General features: G+C 48.1%; 1 protein-coding gene across 2 annotated transcripts; it reads left to right on the forward strand.

Annotated features, from left to right (window-relative positions):
• The first annotated feature begins 9,028 nt into the window (after positions 1-9,028).
• FZD7 (frizzled class receptor 7) lies at positions 9,029-16,121 on the forward strand. 2 transcript variants are annotated; one of them, XM_054506062.2, is made up of 3 exons: positions 9,029-9,299; positions 9,962-12,704; positions 15,888-16,121. In XM_054506062.2, exons 2-3 carry the CDS (start codon positions 10,986-10,988, stop codon positions 16,104-16,106), a joined length of 1,938 nt encoding a protein of 645 aa, XP_054362037.1. In that variant the 5' UTR covers positions 9,029-9,299; positions 9,962-10,985; the 3' UTR covers positions 16,107-16,121. The 2 variants fall into 2 exon arrangements, with proteins under 2 accessions (XP_054362037.1, XP_045724154.1); XM_045868198.2 differs by lacking the exon at positions 15,888-16,121 and having other exon boundaries at positions 9,037-9,299; positions 9,962-14,708.
• The last annotated feature ends 5,089 nt before the right edge of the window (positions 16,122-21,210 follow it).

Below are 21,210 nucleotides of genomic sequence, written 5' to 3' on the forward strand. Positions count from 1 at the left end.
AGGTAGCAAATAATTGCTTCTGAACGCCCCCCCCCCACAACCTTCCACTTACAAATATGGGCAGCGTTCCATAGGCTCTGAAAATTTTAAGTGCTCTGTAGGGCTTTTTTAATTGGTTTGTATTCCAAATGAAATGGGCAGGGCAATAATGTAAAATAATAGTATAAAGCGTGGTGGGAAATGGACCGCTTAAATTTTCTCCCTGTTTTCCATTAGACGTTCAGTTTTTCTAAAGATTGTGATCACGTTGATAAACTGTATGTGCATATTGCCTAGGAATGAAAAATAACTTTCTTTCATTTGCACTTAGCACAGTTCTTGGTTCTGAAAGCCCAATGCCTAAAAAGGACATTGGTAGGAATAAATATGAGATGCCCAAAATACCTCTTTCCTATGGGTTGTAGGCATCCAGATTTGGAAAAGAAAGCTTTCGCTTCAGTAGCTCCTGTGGTCTGTAGCAACTGTCAAATATCCATTTCTCCAGCTTATTATTTTTTAAAAGATTTTATTTATTTATTTATTTATTTATTTGAGAAAGAGAAGGGGTGCTAGCACGGGGGGGTGGGCAGAGGGAGAGCATCTCTGCGCTGAGCAAGGACCCCTGAGCAGGGCTCAATCCCATGACCCTAGCTGAAACCGAGAGTCGGACGCTTAACCAACTGAGCCAGCCAGGCGCCCCTCGAGCTTATTAATTCATTGGAAATATGCAGACAAAAACATGACTTTCCCTGGCCCTGCCATTTCTACAATATTTTCATTCTCAACTGAATGTAGAGGATGCTGGTGGCTTTCTGAGAAACCAGAAGTTTCAGCACTCATCTGCCTAGACCAAACTGTCTCTTTAAACCACTAAAGAACAGTAATAATTATCCTTTATTGAGCATTTACAACATTCTAGGTACTAAGTTCATTGCATTATCTCATTTGTACTTCACAGTCCTATGAGGCAGGTGCTGATATGCTCACCATTTTACAGATGGGAAAACTGAGGCCCAGAGAAGGAACTGGTCTAAAGCCACATAACAAGCAACCGAACAAGGATTCAAATCCACAATACCCATGCTCTCAACCATTACTACCAAACTGCATCTCCAAAGAAAGGTGAGAGGAATCCCCACTACAAAATCAGAGCTTTCCAAACAGTTAATGGAAAAATGACTTTATCACTCCCAGCAGACCAAGAAACAGGAGATGGCTACCCAGGGATGCCCAGCATCCCATGGAGGTCTGTTCCAGCTTTGGGGTGTTCTCTTTGACAACTGGCTACAGAGGAGGTGGATAGAAACTCATCCTCATAGAGGTTTCCATAGAAAACACAAGCCCACCCCGTCTGTTTGCTCTCCCGGGGGCTTTCTCCAGGCCAGACATACTTAGGGGCTTAGGACGCTCACACTCCTAGTAGCAGGCTCAACTTCCCTTTTCTTCCTTCCTTCCCACAAGCTTTTTTTTTTCTCCTAAGCGAGACCTGGGTTCCAAAGTCCTGTTCTTTTATTCACGATCTGCGTAATTTTGGACGTGTCTATACCTTGGTTTTCCCATCTGCAAAAACAGGTCCAAGAAGTAGTAGCCACTCAAAGGGCCATTGTGAGGATAAAGATTCAAGGAGAGAGTGCAGGTCAAGGTCTTAGCACAATGCCTGGCCAAGGGAAGCACTCAATAAATGTGAATTGTTAGCAAAAACAGCAGTGATACAACTAATACCAGATGTTGGAGTCAGTCAGCTGGCTTTCTCTTCACTGCTCCCCTGGAACCTATGTCAGGCTATCACCGGCCGTGGGTGCTAAGACACAGCAAGACCAATATGGCCCTCAGAACGAAGGCCCTAAAATGATGGCCAATCTCTGAGCGCCAAGGACTAGCTTTATAAGTTTTAGGCGAGGGGAAGAGGAGGAGTGAAGTTTCACAGGTAAACCAAAGCCCCTTTTGCTCGAGTGAGAAGTCTGTCGCCTATTTTGTTGATCTCTTCTCTAAATGTTTCCTCCCCCGCCTCCTGGCCTGTCTTCAAAACTCCTCCGGTTTGGTAGCAGCTCTTCACAAGTCTGCTGGAGGCAACAGAACAGGCCAACAGGCCTCTCCCAGCTCAAAGGGCCCGCAGGAACAGCCGCAGGCCCCTCCGCCTGCCTGGGTCCGAGGCCCCGCTGAGGTTTCTGCAACCCCCCTTTCAGCTGTTTCCTGACAAACCACAGCTGGGGAGAGAGTGTCAGCGCGGGCTGTGGCCGCGCGCGGAGGCGAGCGCGCGGAGGCGAGCGCGCGGAGGCGAGCGCGCGGAGGCGAGCGCGCGGAGGCGAGCGCGCGGAGGCGAGCGCGCGGAGGCGAGCGCGCGGAGGCGAGCGCGCGGAGGCGAGCGCGCGGAGGCGAGCGCGCGGAGGCGCCGCGCTCACCTGCTTCCCGGAGGAGATCTCCCGGGCACCGGCCCACCCGAGGCCCCTCGCTCAGCCCCTCACTCTCATTTTTCACTCCGGAGCTCACACAAGCCATTTCGAGTGAGGTGAGCAGGAAGCAGAGATAAATAAATAAATAGATAGATAGATAGATAGATAAATAAAGTTGGGCCATGATGTGCAAAGCTCTTGGATAAAGCACAGCTCCAGGAACCGAAAATGCGAATTCTCGTTCCAGTTCTTTCTGGAACTCTTGGACAATTCCGCCCACCGTCTTGGGCTTTGGTGTTCTCACCTGAAAAATGAGGGGAAAGAATTACTGAACTCGGATGTCCTTTCTGAAAAATCCCCAAACCATTGGAGAATGGTTTTTTAATCACAGGATGGGCTGGCTCCCAGCTCTGGGCCAAACTCCCATTACAATTTTGAGACAGACTCAAGGTCATCACAGAAAACCAGGTTCGTTTGTTCAACAAGACTGTAAGTTCCATAGAGGAAGGAACACAGTATATTCCCAGGACCCTGCCCAGTGCCTGGCCCATGGTAATGTCTAAAGACCTTTTTTAAAATAATAAATGCAGGCCATGTGCTTTTTCTTCATCCGTTTCAACTTAAAATGTACCTTATTCATTCCTGCATTCATTCATTCATTTACTGAGCACCCACTATGTGCCTACCACTGCATCCCACTGCGGTGTAACTACCTGGGATTTGAATAAACTTCTGTGACTACTTATAAACAAAACTGGTGACTAAGGAGGGGAATTAAAAGCAAGGAGAAATTCCTCAATATAGTAATGAGTTAGCTAAGAAAGAAAGGACGTCTCTGTTCCCACCCCAGAGACTTCTGATAGCCAGCATTCTAATAAAAGTTGCTTGAACCAGCTTCACACTTTCAAAGCCAAAATTAACACACACAACGAAAGGCCCCAAATAAATTCAGAAGGTAAGACCTGAGCCAGGGAGGGTCTCCTATTTACTAAAGAAGAGGAAACCTCAAAGCCCTCTCTAGTCTCAACCCAGCTCCCCTGCCCTCTCTTAACCACCTCATCAACCCACCACCTCCCTTGGGGACCCCGCCAGGTGGCTCGGGCCCAGCCGCGCCTCGGCTCCTCCCTCAGGTGAAGCCATTCTCAAATTAAATCACAAAGAGGAGCAGCCAGTCTGCAATGATCTGTGTTTATTTAGTAAATGGGTTGATTGCCCTCATTTGTGGAGATTAAGAGTTAATTTCCCAACGCAAAGAGAACAGATTTCTCGAAGGGCAGCCCCAGATAATTAGGAGGAAAAAACAAAAATTCAAATACCCCCCCAACCCCGCCCCTTCCCACCCAGTTTTGGCCTCTCCTTGGCCTCTCCAGCCAGGTAGCCCCAGGCCCCTGCCTCACTGAAGTTCTGACTGAGGGGAGGAGGATTTGGTCAACAAAGGCTTAGGAATTCTTTAGGCTACTTTTAAACTGACATCTGGCAAATTCTCTGGCAAATTTGGGATCACATAACAGTTTCTCTCCCCCCACCCCCCATACCCCCCCTCCCCCCGGGCTTTGAAAGGCAAATGTTTTGAGGTTTGTGTTCTGTCCCATTCACAGAGTTTTTAATCAAGTGGAGTCAAACCACTTTGTCTACACCTTAATTGAAGAGCCTGGCTCTAGAGTTGAAAGTACTATTTTACAATAATGAGGCAGGAGAGGGAGAGGGGACTAAGTGGAAATGTGAAAGGGAAGAAAAGCAATGGGCAAGTGGCCCTTAAGGGCACACTCAGTGTATTGTCTGCCTGGCCTCCTCGGCACCCGCGGGACACAGTTAACAGATATCAGGTCGTGAGCCCCAACTGTGCCAGTCACCCGGAACTGGGATGAGACTGGCTCAGCTTTGTTGGGTAACTTCCACATAACACAGGAAAAAGTCCCTAGTGTGGGAAATCTTGAACCAGGTGAGGAACCCCCAAAGAGAGCCATACGTTCTCGGGGGCCGGGCGGGGGTGGGGGAGGTGGCAGATCACAAAGCCCAGCTTCCTCACTTCACAGATGGAGAAACAGACCAGCTTGCCCGAGGCCAAGGGGCTGTGGCAGGACCAAGACCCTCAGAATTCTTCTCTTTTCCCTGGCTGTAATGGAGCCCTTTCCTCTGTTTGATCCTTGAAGAGAGAAACGCACCACATCCATCTCAAAACAAACTTTCATACACCTGGGAAGACAGTTAAATGACTTCATAGATAATTCCTACATTGCAACACTTTACAATCACTCAATCACTCAGTTACAGCTCTCGGTGTCAACTGCAGTCCTAGGAGGTATCTTTTCAAATTCTTTATCCAGGCCATTGAGCAAGATGAAGCAACACAGTGCTGTCAGCCAACCCTGAATGGATCCCTCCCCTGGGCTGGTGATGGTCCTTGGAGGTCAGCCTTCTGCTTCTGTGGGCCCATCCCGCAGGACAAAGTCAGGAGAGTTTTCAGCCTTTCCCAGGCCCCTGGCACTATAGTTAGTGAGATTCTCTCTAGTTATTAGGGATAAACAAGCAGTCAGGTGGCTTCATTAATGCAGATGGTAGGATTCCAAGGCAAGGAGCTAGGAAATGGCTCTTGTAACCTCGTCTTCTCCTTTTGAAACAGGTGTTCTTTCTCCCCTTCCCTCCTGTTGCTACCATCTAACTGCTCTCTTGACGAACTTTGCTCATGGCTCTGGTTTCCTCCAAGGTTCCACTGCTTCCTGTTTTCTGCTTGTTCCGTTTTCAGTGAGTGTCTCTCAGCCTCTGCCACTCTATGTTACACTTAGACTCCTCAGATGAAAGGATCTGATTGGGTACCACTCTATATCCAGTGGCCACACCAGCTGGATGAGGTCTCATGCAGACAACACCATGGCTGGGTCAGATGCTCGCCTATTCCTGGCTCAGTCATCTGTGGTAGAAGGTCCGAGGATGGCAATGTGGGTCTGAGGAAATGCCTGTGAGAGAAATGAACTGTGGGAGTAGCAGGTGTTTCATTTTACAATGGCCACCGTGAACTTCTTGAGACTCATAAATACAGTCCCAGACCCAACATCACATCATCCAACCACCCCTCTCTCTTTCCCTCTCTTATTTTCTCTTACACACAAACACACACACCCCTCACACACCCCATCCTCCCTTATGCTTCTCATTATTCCATCCCTCTGTTCAAAACATAATCAAGTGAGGACTTTGCACAACACCAGATATCTTCTATAAGGCATCGATGGCACAAGACCCTGCTTTGGAATATGAGTCTGGGTCAGTGGTTCTGAAACCTCCACCTGGAGGTTTTCCCCCAGGATTGCTGATGCCCTGTCATTAAATCAACTTCCTCCACATTCTTTCTCCTTCAAGTCCAATGGCACGGATTTGAAAAAATGGCTGGCCACAATTAGGTTTCTGTTCTAACAGTCAGTATGTGTTTTTATTTGTGATCCTTTCCCTGGACACCACAGGCAGGGACCCAAGGGTTGTTTCTCTCTGTGGCCTCCTCTCCATAATACTTTAGGAATGAATGAATAATCCTTATGAGAAACTGTCTCTAAAATGGCTCCTTGTGATCCTCACCCTCCAATGTGTTTTCATGCCCTAGAGTAATCCCTGCTACCCCTTGAGTGTGGGGTGTGGGTAAACCTAGTGAATTGCTTCTAATGAGTAGAATATGGCAAAAGTGACAGGATGTCCAAGATTATAGAATGACTGTGACTTGATTGTCATCTTCTGTGTTTTTTCTCTCTTTCTCTCTCTCTGTGTCTCTCTCTCCCTCTCTCAGCACTTGCTCTGGGAGAGCAAGGTACCATGTTATAAGTGGCTTTAGGAGAGGCCCACAGGCAAGGAACTGAGGTCTTCAGCCAACAGCTAGTGAGAACCTGAGGCCTGCCAGCAGCCTGTGATGACCTTGGAAATGGATAGTCTGACACCTGCCAATAGCCACATGAGTGAGTTTGGAAGTGGATCCTTCTCCACTCGAACCTTGAGGTAACTGCAGCCCCAACCAACACCCTGGTTGCAGTTTCATGAGCAACCCCAAGCCAGGGGACCCAGCTAAGCTCATCCAGATTCCCAATATACAAAAACTATGAAATATTAAATGTCTATTGTTTTAAGCTGCTAAGCTTGGGGGGTAATTTGTTATACAACAATAGATAACTAATGCAACCCTCAAGCAACAAGAGAAATGGTCAAAGGGTTTGAATGATATAAATCACCTCTACTGCGTGGGGCCTAGCACGCCTGTCAGGACTTCAGCATGGCCCTCTTTTTTAATCTAGACATCTCTAACTTTCATGACACTGGAAAGTCTGCTTAGGGATACGAATGTTCCCATTCTGGGAATGATCCAACACCCCAAATGAAAATGAAAGGAATTCAATGGCAACCTGGCAACTTGAAATTCCAAGTCCTTAATGTTATAAAGTCAAAAAACTGGGGGCGCCTGGGTGGTTCAGTCGTTAAGCGTCTGCCTTCGGCTCAGGTCATGATCCCAGGGTCCTGGGATCGAGCCCTACATCGGGCTCCCTGCTCAGCAGGGAGCCTGCTTCTCCCTCTCCCACTCCCCATGCTTGTGTTCCCTCTCTCGCTGTGTCTCTCTCTGTCAAATAAATAAATAAAATCTTTAAAAAAAAAACACAACTGGTAAAAGAGAGGCCAAAAAAGGGAAGTATATACTAAAAGCTGCCCTTTCTCATCCTGCATGAGTAATTCTTGCAGCTGGAGTTTTCACTACAACCACAGGATTGTGGCACCACGAAGGTGGCCATTTTCAAATCTGGCCTGACATCAGAATGTAATTCAACTAGATAAACCTGGGACTTGGCCAAAATAAGTAGCATTTAAATAACTGGAGCCAATGAATACCATCACTTTTCTGTGAGACCATATGACTGTGATGTGAAGAAATAAAAGCCTTTGTTGTTTTAAAGGGCAGGGACAATTGGAAGTTTTGCAGCAGACAGTTACAAAATTTTCCACCCTTAGCTCTCCAAAGAAGATACCAGTTAGTGGCTTTGGGAGTTGGAAGTGGAAAGAATTGCCTGGAAAAGAAAATTAAATTGATCCTGGACAGAATGTGAACCAGTGTTACTACATTTATCATAGAGCCTAAAACAGACTATTTAGCCCCCTACATTGTGAACTCGCTTTTCTGATCTACTCCCATTTATTACTTAGCTCCTTGAAATCATAGCATTCTGTATCAGGCAAGACATAGAAGGCTGCCACACTCCTCCCACGAACAGCAAATTCTTATTTTTCAAAATAATTCTCGAGTGGGTTTTGAAAAATCATTTTAAAAACCAAAACACTCCCAAAAAATTAGTCTTTGCTTTTATGCTTTTTGTATTTGTCTGCCTGGGACAGTGCAATAGGACTCAGGACTCACATCTGTGATACTTTCCATCTGGGATGGGTTTCCTGCATCTTATGCATAGACTGTTTTAAAAATATTTCATTCACCCCTTGTATTTTCATAAAGGGTTCTCCTTTTTTCTTTCTAAATAATTATCCCTACTACCTATCATCAGCGAGCTGTCTGGGGCTATAATATGGGGAGTAAAAGCTCATCAACTAAACTGGTTTTAGCTTTATTTGAGACACAGTATTTTATCCTGTCGGTTTTCATTTTATTTGATGACAGTGCTTGCAATTTCTCCCTCAATAAGCAAAGATGACTTAGATCTGTGGCCTGATGAATAAGCATGAAAATTTGATTTAGAAAAGGAGGATATCCAGAAGCTCACGGAGGGAAAAAAGGATTTCCAACCCCCTACCACACACACTTTAAATGACAAAGCAAAGCAGTAGCACTGTCTTTAAACAACATCTTTCAAGGCAATATCAATGCTCCCCAATGTTAGGTAGTAAGAATAATAATTTAGAAAGAAAAAGAGGAGCCTTTAAAAATATATAAGGAAGGAATAAAATATTTTTAAAGCAAATGTCATTAATCCTTTGTATGGTACCTTGCAGCAGATAACCCAAAAGAAAACAAATAAGGTCCTGGGTGTGAGGGGGAAGCTGATGCTTTGGAAGAAAAAGAGAATGAGGACTCCTGTTGAGGGGCGGATGGAGAATGTGAGCAGTCTGACACCCTACCTTGGCCCAAATGATTCAGCTCTCTAGATCCATTAACAAGAGTGGAAAAGGACAAAGAACTGTGAAGTGGAAGGTAGGATGCTCAGTAAACTTCAGTAACAGAAAATAAATAAAAGAAAAACAGAGGAAGCCAAAGTCTCCCATGGAAGGGAACCCAATTAATTGTCTTAGATTTCAGAACCAGTTTTTTCTTGCTGGAGAAGAAGCTCACCGGGGGCAGCAGAGGCAGCAACTTCTGCAAACATGCAACCTGATCAGAAATCCCTCAGGGTCCAGCGCCCGGAATTGAGCCTAGCAGAAGGAAGGGCTCAGCCAGGAGTAACGTTTTCTTAAGCATAGTATTTGTGCGTGTGTGTGTGTGTGTGTGTGTGACAGAGACAGAATGAGAGACAGATTTAGCCTTTCTCAAATTGTCACTACCCTGCATGGGAATTCATGGTATTCTTTGCTGCCCAGAGAGAGGGGAGAGGCCCCCGGGTAAATTCTGACCTCGCCCGGAGTAACCGGAGAGCTCACTGGAGCGCCCAGTGCCGCGAGCAGGGCCAAGATTTGACCGGGAACAAAAAAGACCGCTTGCCAATCAGAAAACGCCGTTGGAGAACACGTATCACCTCTCTTTGTGTTTTGAAAACTCCTTAATTAGCAAATGCCCTGATTTCTAATACGCATTAAAACTTCTCTACGCAACATTTCACCTACAGGATCAAGTCACTGCTTCTGCAGCGAAGAGGGGATCCCGAATGGCCACACGCCGAAGAACTAAGGAAAGCGCCGCAATCGAAGACGCACTTTAAACCGTACAGAGTGTTCCTGGGCATGCGGTCTCAGGTACTTTTATACCGCCCCCCCCCCCGCCCCGAACACTGTCTTAGTTTTCTTATAACCGCTCTAAAGCCACACCAGATTTCTAGACTCTGGGCCGTGCGCGCGGGCGGGGTGGCCTGGGGGCCCGGGTCCCCCGAGCCCGCCGCTCCCCGGCCCTCTCCCCTCGGAGGGGTCTGTACTTCCTCCCGCCTTAAGTCGGCCCCCTCCTCCCGACTCCAATTTCTCCTCGGGCGCGGGCCCCTCCTCCTTTCTACAACCGGGAGAGAGGGTGAGAGGGATTGTGGCCTCACGTGGTCTGTTTGGGTCTGGGGAGAAAAAAGCGATCTGAGAGGCGCACCCCTTCTCGCTCGGTACCGAAACCCACATTTAGGATCCAGGTATCCAAAAGCCCCCTGCCAAACCCAGCATTTTCAGCCCAGACAGGGCTAACGTGACTCCGGGTCACGTCTCTCCGCTGAGGCGCTGCGCTATTCTCCCAGCAAAAGCCTCTCTCCTTGCGCCCTCCTATTCGAGATGTGTATTTTAGCGTACCCAGAAGAGGAACAAACCTTTAAAGCAAATTCCCTTTCTGGTGCGTTTACCACCCACCCCCCCAACCCTCGAGCGAATTCACCGTAAAAGTTTTTCTTAACTTTTCCGTCCCGGCCCCCTGCCCCTCCCCTCAGGAATCCGCCCAGAGCGCTGCAGACTCCGCCTCTCCAGTTCCCTCGCCCGGCCTTTCCGACTTCCACCCAATCCGGAGGCCGCCACACAGAAAACAAAGGCTACCATTGGGCCGCCCTGGAGCTCGAGGGCCCGCCCCCGGAGTGGTTTGTGAATGGGGGGAGGGGAGGGGGCGGGGCGGCCCGGAACCTTGCGAGCCCGACGCTTCTTCTGGCGAGTTGCACTACTCCGAGGCGTTACTCTGCGCTCGCTCCCTCCCGGCGGGCGGCGGCGGCGGCGGCGGGCGCCGGGACTCACGGGCCTGGGCTTCGCAAGGCTGGAGAGGCCAGGCCCAGGCCGCGGCCACCGGGCCCTCGCAGCTTCGCACGCAGTGTAACTGGATTTCCAAAAAGAACTCGCTGAGCTCTTGGCTCCAAGGCCCCGATCGGACTCAGCGAGAATCACCCGTTTGGCAGAAACTTGGGGGCCGAACTTTTGGGGCTGAAGAAGGAGCGGGGGAGTAGAAAAGGAGGCGAAGGAGGAGGAGGAGGCGGCGGCGAGAGAGCCTCGAGGCGAGGAGGCGGAGCAGCACGGCCGAGGCGGCGGCCTCGGCTAGCAGGCGGCGGCGCCGGGCTCTCGCCTGCCGGGGGCCGGACTTGGTGTGGGGGGCGCGTGCGTTACTGTGCGCTGTGGGTCGACAGACTTCGGGCAAACTTTGAAGGGTAACCCGAGACGCTTGTTGCTCCTCGCCGCAGAAAAAGCCGCACCGTTACGTCGCAGCGGGAGAAGAAGGCGGCCCCTCGCAGCGCCCCCGACCCAAGCAGACGAGTTAGGGCTCCCCGCGGCTGCTAGAGGGCTGGGCGGAGACGGCAGCGGCGCGGGTACCCCAGCGGCAGCGCCCTCAGCTCCGCGCCGCCCACGGCCCGGCCCCGGCGCCGGGAGGACTCTCATGCGCCGGGCGCGGCCGCGCCTCCTCGGATCCAAGCCTCTCCCGGCTGCCTCGTCGCGCTCCTCGGGCTGAGAGCGCCGCTGCACCGGTGGCTGGCGATGCGGGGCCCCGGCGCGGCCGCGTCGCACTCGCCCCTGGGCCTGTGCACCCTGGTGCTTGTGCTGCTGGGCGCGCTGCCTGCCGGCGCCGGGGCGCAGCCTTACCACGGCGAGAAGGGGATCTCGGTGCCGGACCACGGCTTCTGCCAGCCCATCTCCATCCCGCTGTGCACGGACATTGCCTACAACCAGACCATCCTGCCCAACCTGCTAGGCCACACGAATCAAGAGGACGCGGGCCTCGAGGTACACCAGTTCTACCCCCTGGTGAAGGTGCAGTGTTCTCCCGAACTGCGCTTCTTCCTGTGCTCTATGTACGCACCCGTGTGCACCGTGCTGGATCAGGCCATCCCGCCGTGCCGCTCTCTGTGCGAGCGTGCCCGCCAGGGCTGTGAAGCGCTCATGAACAAGTTCGGCTTCCAGTGGCCCGAGCGGTTGCGCTGTGAGAACTTCCCGGTGCACGGCGCGGGCGAGATCTGCGTGGGCCAGAACACGTCCGACGGCTCCGGGGGCCCGGGCGGCGGCCCCACAGCCTACCCCACAGCGCCCTATATGCCGGACCTGCCGTACACCGCGCTGCCCCCCGGGGCCGCTGACGGCAGGGGCCGCTCTGCCTTCCCCTTCTCGTGCCCCCGCCAGCTCAAGGTGCCCCCCTACCTGGGCTACCGCTTCCTGGGCGAGCGCGATTGCGGAGCCCCGTGCGAGCCAGGCCGTGCCAACGGCCTAATGTACTTTAAGGAGGAGGAGAGGCGATTTGCCCGTCTCTGGGTGGGCGTGTGGTCGGTGCTGTGCTGCGCCTCGACGCTCTTCACCGTGCTCACCTATTTAGTGGACATGCGGCGCTTCAGCTATCCCGAGCGGCCCATCATCTTTCTGTCCGGCTGCTACTTCATGGTGGCCGTGGCGCACGTGGCCGGCTTCCTGCTGGAGGACCGCGCCGTGTGCGTGGAGCGCTTCTCAGACGATGGCTACCGCACGGTGGCGCAGGGCACCAAGAAGGAGGGTTGCACTATCCTCTTCATGGTGCTGTACTTCTTCGGCATGGCCAGTTCCATCTGGTGGGTCATCCTGTCGCTCACTTGGTTCCTGGCAGCCGGCATGAAGTGGGGCCATGAGGCCATCGAAGCCAACTCGCAGTACTTCCACCTGGCCGCGTGGGCCGTGCCCGCTGTCAAGACCATCACCATCTTGGCCATGGGCCAGGTGGATGGGGACTTGCTCAGTGGGGTGTGCTACGTGGGCCTGTCCAGCGTGGATGCGCTGCGGGGCTTCGTGCTGGCGCCTCTGTTCGTCTACCTCTTCATTGGCACGTCCTTCCTGCTGGCCGGCTTCGTGTCGCTCTTCCGCATCCGCACCATCATGAAGCACGACGGAACCAAGACGGAAAAACTGGAGAAGCTCATGGTGCGCATCGGCGTCTTCAGCGTGCTCTACACGGTGCCGGCGACCATCGTCCTGGCCTGCTACTTCTATGAGCAGGCCTTCCGCGAACACTGGGAGCGCACCTGGCTCCTGCAGACGTGCAAGAGCTACGCGGTGCCCTGCCCGCCTGGCCATTTCCCGCCCATGAGCCCCGACTTCACTGTCTTCATGATCAAGTACCTGATGACCATGATCGTGGGCATCACCACCGGCTTCTGGATCTGGTCTGGCAAGACTCTGCAGTCGTGGCGCCGCTTCTACCACAGACTCAGCCACAGCAGCAAGGGGGAAACTGCGGTATGAGCCCCGGCCCCTCCCCCACCCTCCCTTCCCCCATCCCCTAGCAGGGGGAGAGGCGTGGGAAGGAGAGAACTGCTGGGGGGGGGGGGGGTTCCTGTAACCTCCACCCCCTCCAATGCGAAGTGACCTGGAAGAGAGATGATATTTGTAGATTTGGGGCGAGGGGTGGGTTTGGAAAAGGAGGCCTGGGTGAAAAGACGATTTGGATGAAAAGACTTTGGCAAAGACCTGCGGGAAGATGATGATGATGATGATGATAACGATGATGTTAATCGTGTACGGTACCGGCCGACCTGGGCCTAATCGAGATTGAGCCCAGCAGAGATGGCTCTGAGTTCTTCCCGGCTCCAGGGCCGAACTGGGACTGTGAGCGATTCCCCTGCTGCAAGACAAGTGGCCTGTCCTCACTCCTGTGAGGCCCGGGTGAAAGGTACAGCTCTGTCTGCGGCGGCGGCTTTGTTGGGAAAAGGGAGGACTCCCTGCGGTGTCCTTGTCAAGCGGTGGTCAAACCATAATCTCTTTTCACTGGGGCCAAACTGGAGCCCAGATGGGTTAATTTCCAGGGTCAGACATTACAGTCTCTCCTCGCCTGGCCCCTCCCGCCTGTTTTTCCTCTCCTGGTCCTTTCAAGTCTTGTAAAATAAGCATTTGGAAGTCTTGGGAGGCCCGCCTCCTAGAATGTGAGGATGCGAAAGAAATGAAGATAACATTTCGAGATGAGGCAAAGGAGATGAGTAGTAGGTATTTCTGCTACTTTTTTATTTTCTGGGGAAGGCAGAAGGAAGAAGGTGTTTTATTTGGTTTAATACTCTGAAAAGAAGTGATGACTTGTTGCTTTTCAAAACAGGAGTGCATTTTTCCCCTTGTCTTTGTTGTAAGAGACAAAAGAGGAAACAAAAGTGTCTCCCCTGTGGAAAGGCATAACTGTGAAGACAGCAACTTTTATAGGCAAAGTAGCACAAATCAGAGGTTTCCCTTTGGATGTTAATTTGGCTGAGATAAACATTCCTTTTTAAGGAAAAGTGAACGGCAGCGTGCTTCCATACCCCCAGTCAGTCAGAGGTTCTGACTTGGCTAAAGGAAATGCAAGGGGTTTTGTTGTATTTGTTTTAAATAAATTTAATTCAGAACACACGATCCTATCTACAGGCTCTGTTCAAATGTTCAGGGAAATCTCTCCCTTTATTATTTTTTTCTTCCTATAAACCTGCATTTAGGTTTTCTATTTTCTTCCCATTTGAATCCTTCAAGGTTAAAGGTAAAGCGTAATGCCCTCAGCCTCCATAATAAAGAAGTTAAATTTTTTAAAAAGTAAAGAACCATTTTGTCCTGTTTTCTTAGTTCCATAAATCCGTTTATAAGACAGCATGTGTATGCTGACCCTGTCTTTGTGTGGCTGGGTGGGGAGGTGACCTGCAGAAATGACAGTGAATGAAGCGGACAGTTTAAACCATGGGTCCCTTTTTTTAGAAAGTCATTAAAAGAAGGTAAGCTTCAAAGTAGTTCTGGAGTTCTTTGAAATGTGCTGCATGACTTAAATTTATTAATCTTAAATCATGTACTTTTTTTTCTATAATAGAACTGATTCTTTTGCATAATGCTCTAAAGCTGAGCAGAGAATCATGGGAGCTAACCTTTACTCCACCTTTCACACCACCCTCCAATCTTGCAACACTATCCTGTTTCTCAAAACAATTTTTAAATGCTGTTTTAAATAGTTTTTAAATCATAGAGGGAGGGTACTGTCAGGAGTACAAGTTACTTTCTATATGTAATGTTCAGTTGAGTGGAGCTGCTTTTTATATTAAAGTTAACATCGACCTTGTGTTTCTTAAACCTCCAAAATGGTCTCATTTGTCAGATTTAAAACTCCCACCACACAGTTTCTGGCATCTTTTGTGTTGTATCTCTTGCATGTGAAATTTGTAAAATAGAGACAAGTGCAGTATGTATATTTTGTAAATCTCCCATTTTTGTAAGAAAATATATATTGTATTTATACATTTTTACTTTTGGGTTTTTGTTTTGTTTTGCCTTTAAAAGTCTACAAGGAAGCCCCACTTTATCACATGTACAGATCACAAAATAAATTTTTTTAATACAAAGCGAACGTTTATTTAGTTGACAATTCCTATAGATCTTTAAGCCAAAGAACAGAACTTTGTGTTATGAAAAGAAGGTGTGGAGGGACACCACTGGCTCTGTCCCTCATGTAGGTGTTCTATATTACTGAAGTCTTCTCCTTGCCTTTTAAAATACAGTGTAATGAATGCCTTATCCGTCCTTTAGTTGTTTTTTTTTTCTGTTATTGGTGCTTCCTGCCTACCACCCCACTACCTTTCCCACACACGCCTAAGCCTTTTCACATCCTGCTTTGGATAACTTATGGAAGGGGATAGAACAGGCATCTCTTTAAGAGAGGCGCTCTCTGATCCATGTTTTTACCACCCTTCCAAGATGCAGACCATATTTGAAAGAGGACCAGAAGATATTTTTGGTCTGCTTTGCTGGTGGTGTTTTCCTTGGGAAGAATTCAGTGAGTTTGTTCTGTTTGTCTGCGTTTCTTTTCTTAATTGATGTTCTTGTATTCTAATGCACCTTACCTAATTTGTTCATTCTTAAATCCTTTGGGTTCACATGGCTGGGAAGTCAGTAGAGGGTTCCAGTTAATAGCAAGGGCCTTTCGAATGGAGCCTTCTCGGCTGTAGGCTTCACTCTACCTTCTAGGTCAACTGAACCAGAGGTCAAGTGATTTCCTGAGGTGGCAGTGACTCGGCAGCTCCGGCAGGAATAGACTCCAGCCTGACCCCAGGATGGCCTGAAGCCACTGAAGCTATTCTTTCTCTCTTTTCGGAGAGGCTAACTTTGGAATCAGATTAGACTGAGAAGCCTTCCTACCCAGGCACTTTGATATTAAACAGTCCCTCAGGGAAATGATAAAGGCATTCTAAATACTTCCAACTCCAAGCCTCACTCGCTTCCCCCCCCCCCCCCCCCGTTTCTCTTCTTTAATTCAGGTGCCTGTTTCCTGGCTTTTCCTAACCATTGCTTCATTCTTGGGCAGCCATCAAGACCCAGCAGCCGACTGGACACTGCTGTTTCTCCTTCCCGGCTTCGGCTCGCAGCTTCTGTACTTCTAAAGCTCCACAGAAACAGTTGTGTTTTTGTTTTAATTAACAGGCGTGCTCACAGGGCTGGTGTGTGTTGCAAACACGCAGAAGGAACGCCGGTGAGAGTCCTCACCGGGAGGAGGAGGCCTCGCCACTGCACTCTGCAGAGCATCTTTTAAGATCCTCCTGGGTTCATGATCCCAGGGTCCTGGGATCGAGTCCCGCATCGGGCTCCCTGCTCCTTGGGAGCCTGCTTCTCTCTCTCTCTCTCTCTGTCTCTCATGAATAAATAAATAAAATCTTTTTTTAAAAAAAAAAAAGATCCTCCTGGGTTTGGAACAGTGGGTTGGGGTCATCTTGACCTGTGAAGATTTGGGCATCAGGGAAGGAAAAAAATAGCAACTTAAAGTCTCTTTAGGTTTATCCAGTTTTTGCTCATAAAATGACACCTTTTAGGTGAAAGCATGCCTCTTTTTAACACCACACTAATACCGCCTGTTAAGAATGTTTGCTTTTAGAGTAGGTGGAAGGCTCCCAATGGGGTTTTTTGCTCACAAATTAACTGCTAAAGGCACTTAGACCCTTGTGTGGGGAGAGCTGCGTGACGGCTCCTATAAATGTGTCCCCTTCCTCTCGTCGTCAGAGCTGCCTCATCCTTCAGGGCGCTCAAAGATTGAAGAGCGTTGGTCTTTAGTGAGGGAACAAAGCCTGGGTATGAATAAATTACTACCTGCTTTTTTGTAAGCAAAGATAATAAGTGTTCGGTTTAATTCCTTCCACGTTGGGGTGCGTCCTTACACGGTTGATTCTTACCTAAGAATTTGAGAAGCTCACAGATTTTTAAAGAGGCACATCTTCGCAGAAAATATGAGGGAGACTGTTTGTGAAAGGGCATGTGTAGAGTTTAAGGAAAACATTGGCAGCAGTTTGGTGTTAAGCCCTAGATAAAGAGCAGAAACACTTGTGAACATTTTCTGTACTTGATAAAACAAAATTATTTACACAATAACCCCACGCAACACCTAAGCTTTTTGAGTAGGTATATGAGAGATCATGGCAATAAATAAACATCCTGTTGACAACATTTTGCCATTAAAGAAATTTTTAAGCGTGCTTGATAAAAAAAAGTAGTGATATTGGAAATTCTCTGGGTAGAACACTAGTACAGAAGCTGTGGGTTTGAGCCCTGTAATTATACTGGGAAACTCTCTTCTAACTCCTCTTTAATTTCACTGAAAAGGCAGGTGGCTATTTATAGATGGTATATTTTTATATATGTGTATGTGGGTGGTGAATAAGAGTCTGTAGGGCTCCAGGAAATCCTAGAAGGGACCACAAGCGCACCAATGTGGACTTCAACAATCCATAGATCTGTTCCCTTTTTCTCTTATTTCACCCTTAGTGACATTAAACAGATTTCATAAAACTTGCTTCTTCAGCTGTTTTCAGTTTGTGACATTTCTTACATCTGAATCTGGATTCCTCACATTTATACAAAAATGTGGCACCATTAAAATGTCAAGTCTTTGGTAACCACACATTGTGCATCTTAGTCTCTCTGGTTGGGAAAAAAAAAAAAATTTCAGTCACTTGAAATTTTCTCAATCAGTAAAAAACAGTGGTAGAAAAAAGGAAGTTTGTCCAAGACAATATTTGTAGTTTAAGTGACCCAGTTCAAGAAGGACTGCTCAAGCAGTCACTATATCAAAGGAACTCTGACAGGGACTGGAGGGAAACAGATAAAAGTAAGAAAGGCAGTCCCCCTGCAGTAGGTTGTGATGCAGTTCAGGGCGTCCCCCAAGGAGGAATAAGCAACTAATTATATTTCTAGACAGAAATTGGCATGTGTCATTATAGAGGCCCAAGTGCTGTTTGGAATAATATTACTTAACATGTGATGGCATTTACTGTTTTTAAAACCTGCTTTCACATTCATTATTTGACTATCCTCATAATTACCATACCAACCCCACGATGTATAATAATTCCTATTTTTAAAAAAGATTTATTTATTTTAGAAAGAGAGAGAATGTGGGGTGGGACAGAAAAGAAAATCCTTTTTTTAAAGATTTATTCATTTGAGAGAGAGCGAGAGAGCAGGGGGAAGGTCAGAGAATGCCAAGCAGACTCTGCACTCAGCGAGGAGCCCTACGTGGGGCTCCACCTGGGGCTCCAAGTGGGGCTTGATCTCACAACCCTGAGATCACAACCTGAGCAAAACCAAGAGTCAGAGTCTTAACCGACTGCACCACCCAGACGCCCCAAGGGAGAAGAAAATCTAAAGCAGATTCCATGTGCTAAGCGTGGAGCCCAACGTGGGGCTGGATCTCACAACCCTGAGCTGAAACCAAGAGTCCTAGGCTTAACTATAAGCCACCCAAGTGCCCCCCAGTTCCTAACGATGAAGAAACTGAGAGGTTCAGTGAGGTGAAGTGACAGAGGGGGGAAGAAGGAATCAGTCCCATGTCCTCAGATCCTGAACTCAGTGTACTTCCTATAATATGCCAACCTGTCTTGAAAAGTGCTGTGGTAGGAATGACCATGTAATTGCAGGGGCAGGATGGCATCCAGCAAGAACAATTTTCCCAAGAACCCAGATTATCCTACATAGTTTGTGTGCTCTTAGATTGGTTTCTTCACCTCCATGGGCCTTGCTTTCCTCATCTGGCGAGGGTGATGTCTGCGGCAAAGGTCTTCCTCCAGCATCCTGTGATTCCAAGCAGTCAGCAGGAAATATAAACTGGCCCACCCACCGATTTGTGGATCATCCATAGCTAGTTTGAAATCCCTGACTGGTTGTTTTGTTTTGTTTTGTTTTTTTCTTTTTCCTGCAGGCCAGCATGTCCAACTTTTTAGCCAACCAAGCCAGGGTGCACTCAGTGAAGGAAAATGAGCTTTACATTGACCTTCATAAGCCCAATTAAAAAAGTAAAATCGTTACTGTGTTACGATATACTGAAGCCAGAATATAAGTTTTGGAGTTGTCTAGTTTCTTGAACTGGCTACCGTGTCATTCCTTGCTCCTCCTCATTAGCAATTGGGTTCTGCCATCTGTTAATTCATCTTCCTCAATACCAGAGGGGTGTTAGCACATGGGTCTTCGTTTCTCTCAAAAACCATGTCTTTATCACAACCAGGTTGGCTGCAGTCGTGTTATCTTGGAATTCCTGTTGCTGGGTATTTCAGTGCCAAATCAACATTTTATATGGCTGAAATAATAGGACAGAGGCTTTTGATTTGAATCAGTTACACCCAGCCAAAAACTTCAATGCTTCTCTAGGTCATTGTCCCTAAAGTCTTCTTCGGAAGACTTCAAACTAACAAAATTAAATGGAATCTATCACGAGGAACTCAAATATACTTTGGCTGGGGGTCTACTGCACTTGCCAAAGTCCTTTTAGGAGCTCAGCTCCACCTCTTTTGCATTTAGCTTCCTTTAATGCTTCACACCTGCAAATCTCTCTCTGTGGCTTGACCCCAGCATCAGATTCAGCTTGGACAGTCAGAAGTTGTCTCTTAGAGATGGGCATTTCAAGATCAAGAAAGGGCATTTAGGAGGCAGAAACAAAGGCAGGGGGAGATAAAGTTCCATATAGTCCACGAATGAAAAGAAGCTTCTCAGATGATCTAGGGAAGACAACAACCTAATACTGCTCACCTTTAGAAAACTTGTTCCCCAAACTTCAACTTGGCCTTAAAGATTCTAGAGGACAATTCAATCATTGGGAAAAGTATCTTGGGGGGAGGGGGTGAGCGCCTGGGTGGCTCAGTCGTTAAGCGTCTGCCTTCAGCTCGGGTCGTGATCCCAGGGTCCTGGGATCGAGCCCCACATCGGGCTCCCTGCCCCACTGGAAGACTGCTTCTCCCTCTCCCACTCCCCCTGCTTGTGTTCCCTCGCTCGCTGTGTCTCTCTCTGTCAAATAAATAAATAAAATCTTTTAAAAAAAAGTATCTTGGGGAGGGTATGGCAGGTCAGGGAATAGGAAAAACAGTACCAACAATGAAAGCTTGTGTGGCATAGCTCTGCATCAGTAATATACCTATTTTTTTTAATTTCTAAAGGAAAACAAGTGACATGTAAGCTTTAGTTCCAGTTTCCAGATGTGGGCTAGCTGGAAGGAGACGTAGGTGGCAGCTGGCCCCTGAGGTACGGCAGACATAGAGAACAAGTCCTTGAGCTAAAATCGTGAGTGTCTTTAGCGCTAGCAAATTGTTTCTTGAGGACTAGGATATGCCAGGTGCAATGCAGGCCCTGGGTTTAGTGCACAGACTTCTGGAAGGTGCTGTCCTGACTTAGCCAGAGCTAAGCACACACTCCTCACCTCACTTATTTCCCACACCAGCCTCTCAAGTGGGGACTGAACCAAAAACACCATCCTTGGTGTTTACAAATTATCTTTCTTGCTACAGTCCTAAAGTACTAACAACAAATGAGTAGCAGTATCTTTCTGTCTTTTTTTTTTTTTTTTTTTTTTTGAGTAGCAGTATCTTGATCACATTCTGAAGATGGGAAATCAGTGAGGCTAAATGCAGCTTGTTCCGTGTCATGAGTAATCACAGGAGGCCGATGCTGAAGGTTCCACCCAGATGTCCCAAAGACTCTGAATCTGGTCATCTTTCCCATAAAGCAGTGTGCTTAGAAGATGTGGTATGGTCAGAAGGCAAGGGACCCAAGAGGGAAAGGGGAGTGACCAGTGATTTAGACCAGCTTTGTGAAAGGGAGCACAATTGTTTTTTTGTTTTGTTTTGTTTTGTTTTGTTTTGTTTTAAAGGGAGCACGATTGTACAAATAGGTTGCCAACAGTGGTAAACACTGGCTCTTCCTACTTTTTTAAAAAAATATTTTATTTATTTATTTGACAGAGAGAGCGCAAGCACAAGCAGGGGGAACGACAGGCAGAGTGAGAGGGAGAAGCAGGCTCCCCACAGAGCAGGGACCCCAATGCGGGGCTCGATCCCAGGACCCTGGGATCATGACCTGAGCTGAAAGCAGACGCTTAACCAACTGAGCCACCAAGGCACCCGCTCTTCCTACTTTGTTAATAATGATCATTATCTTTATAATTGCTAACATTTATTAAGCATTGACATGCTGAGTTCTGGGTATGATATGGTTATAGTAGTTAAGACAATCTACACAAAGCCTTAACCATAGTACTTGGCATCTAACAAATGTCAATACATGTCAGCATTATTATTATTAATATATAATTATCTCATTTATTCTTCACAACACCCTATGAGGTGGGTATTATTGTTCCCCATTTTACATACCAGGAAACTCAGGCTCTGACAGGTGAGCCACACAGCAGCAAAATTGGCTGTAGCCTGTGTCCCTAACCAGCATGCTGTAAGTATTTACTGAGGCCCTAATGTCTTCTGTTCTCTATTAT

This window comes from Mirounga angustirostris, unplaced genomic scaffold (assembly GCF_029215605.1).
Source record: "Mirounga angustirostris isolate CCGP_5_RB_7025 unplaced genomic scaffold, mMirAng1.0.hap1 SCAF_3, whole genome shotgun sequence".
Classification (NCBI taxonomy): Eukaryota; Metazoa; Chordata; class Mammalia; order Carnivora; family Phocidae; genus Mirounga; species Mirounga angustirostris.

Coding starts and splice junctions, on each gene's coding strand:
- FZD7 (XM_054506062.2), top strand. CDS start 10,986: ATGCGGGGCCCCGGCGCGGCCGCGTCGCACTCGCCCCTGGGCCTGTGC. Junction 12,705..15,887: donor GCAGCAAGGGGGAAACTGCG/GTATGAGCCCCG, acceptor TTTAATTAACAG/GCGTGCTCACAGGGCTGGTG.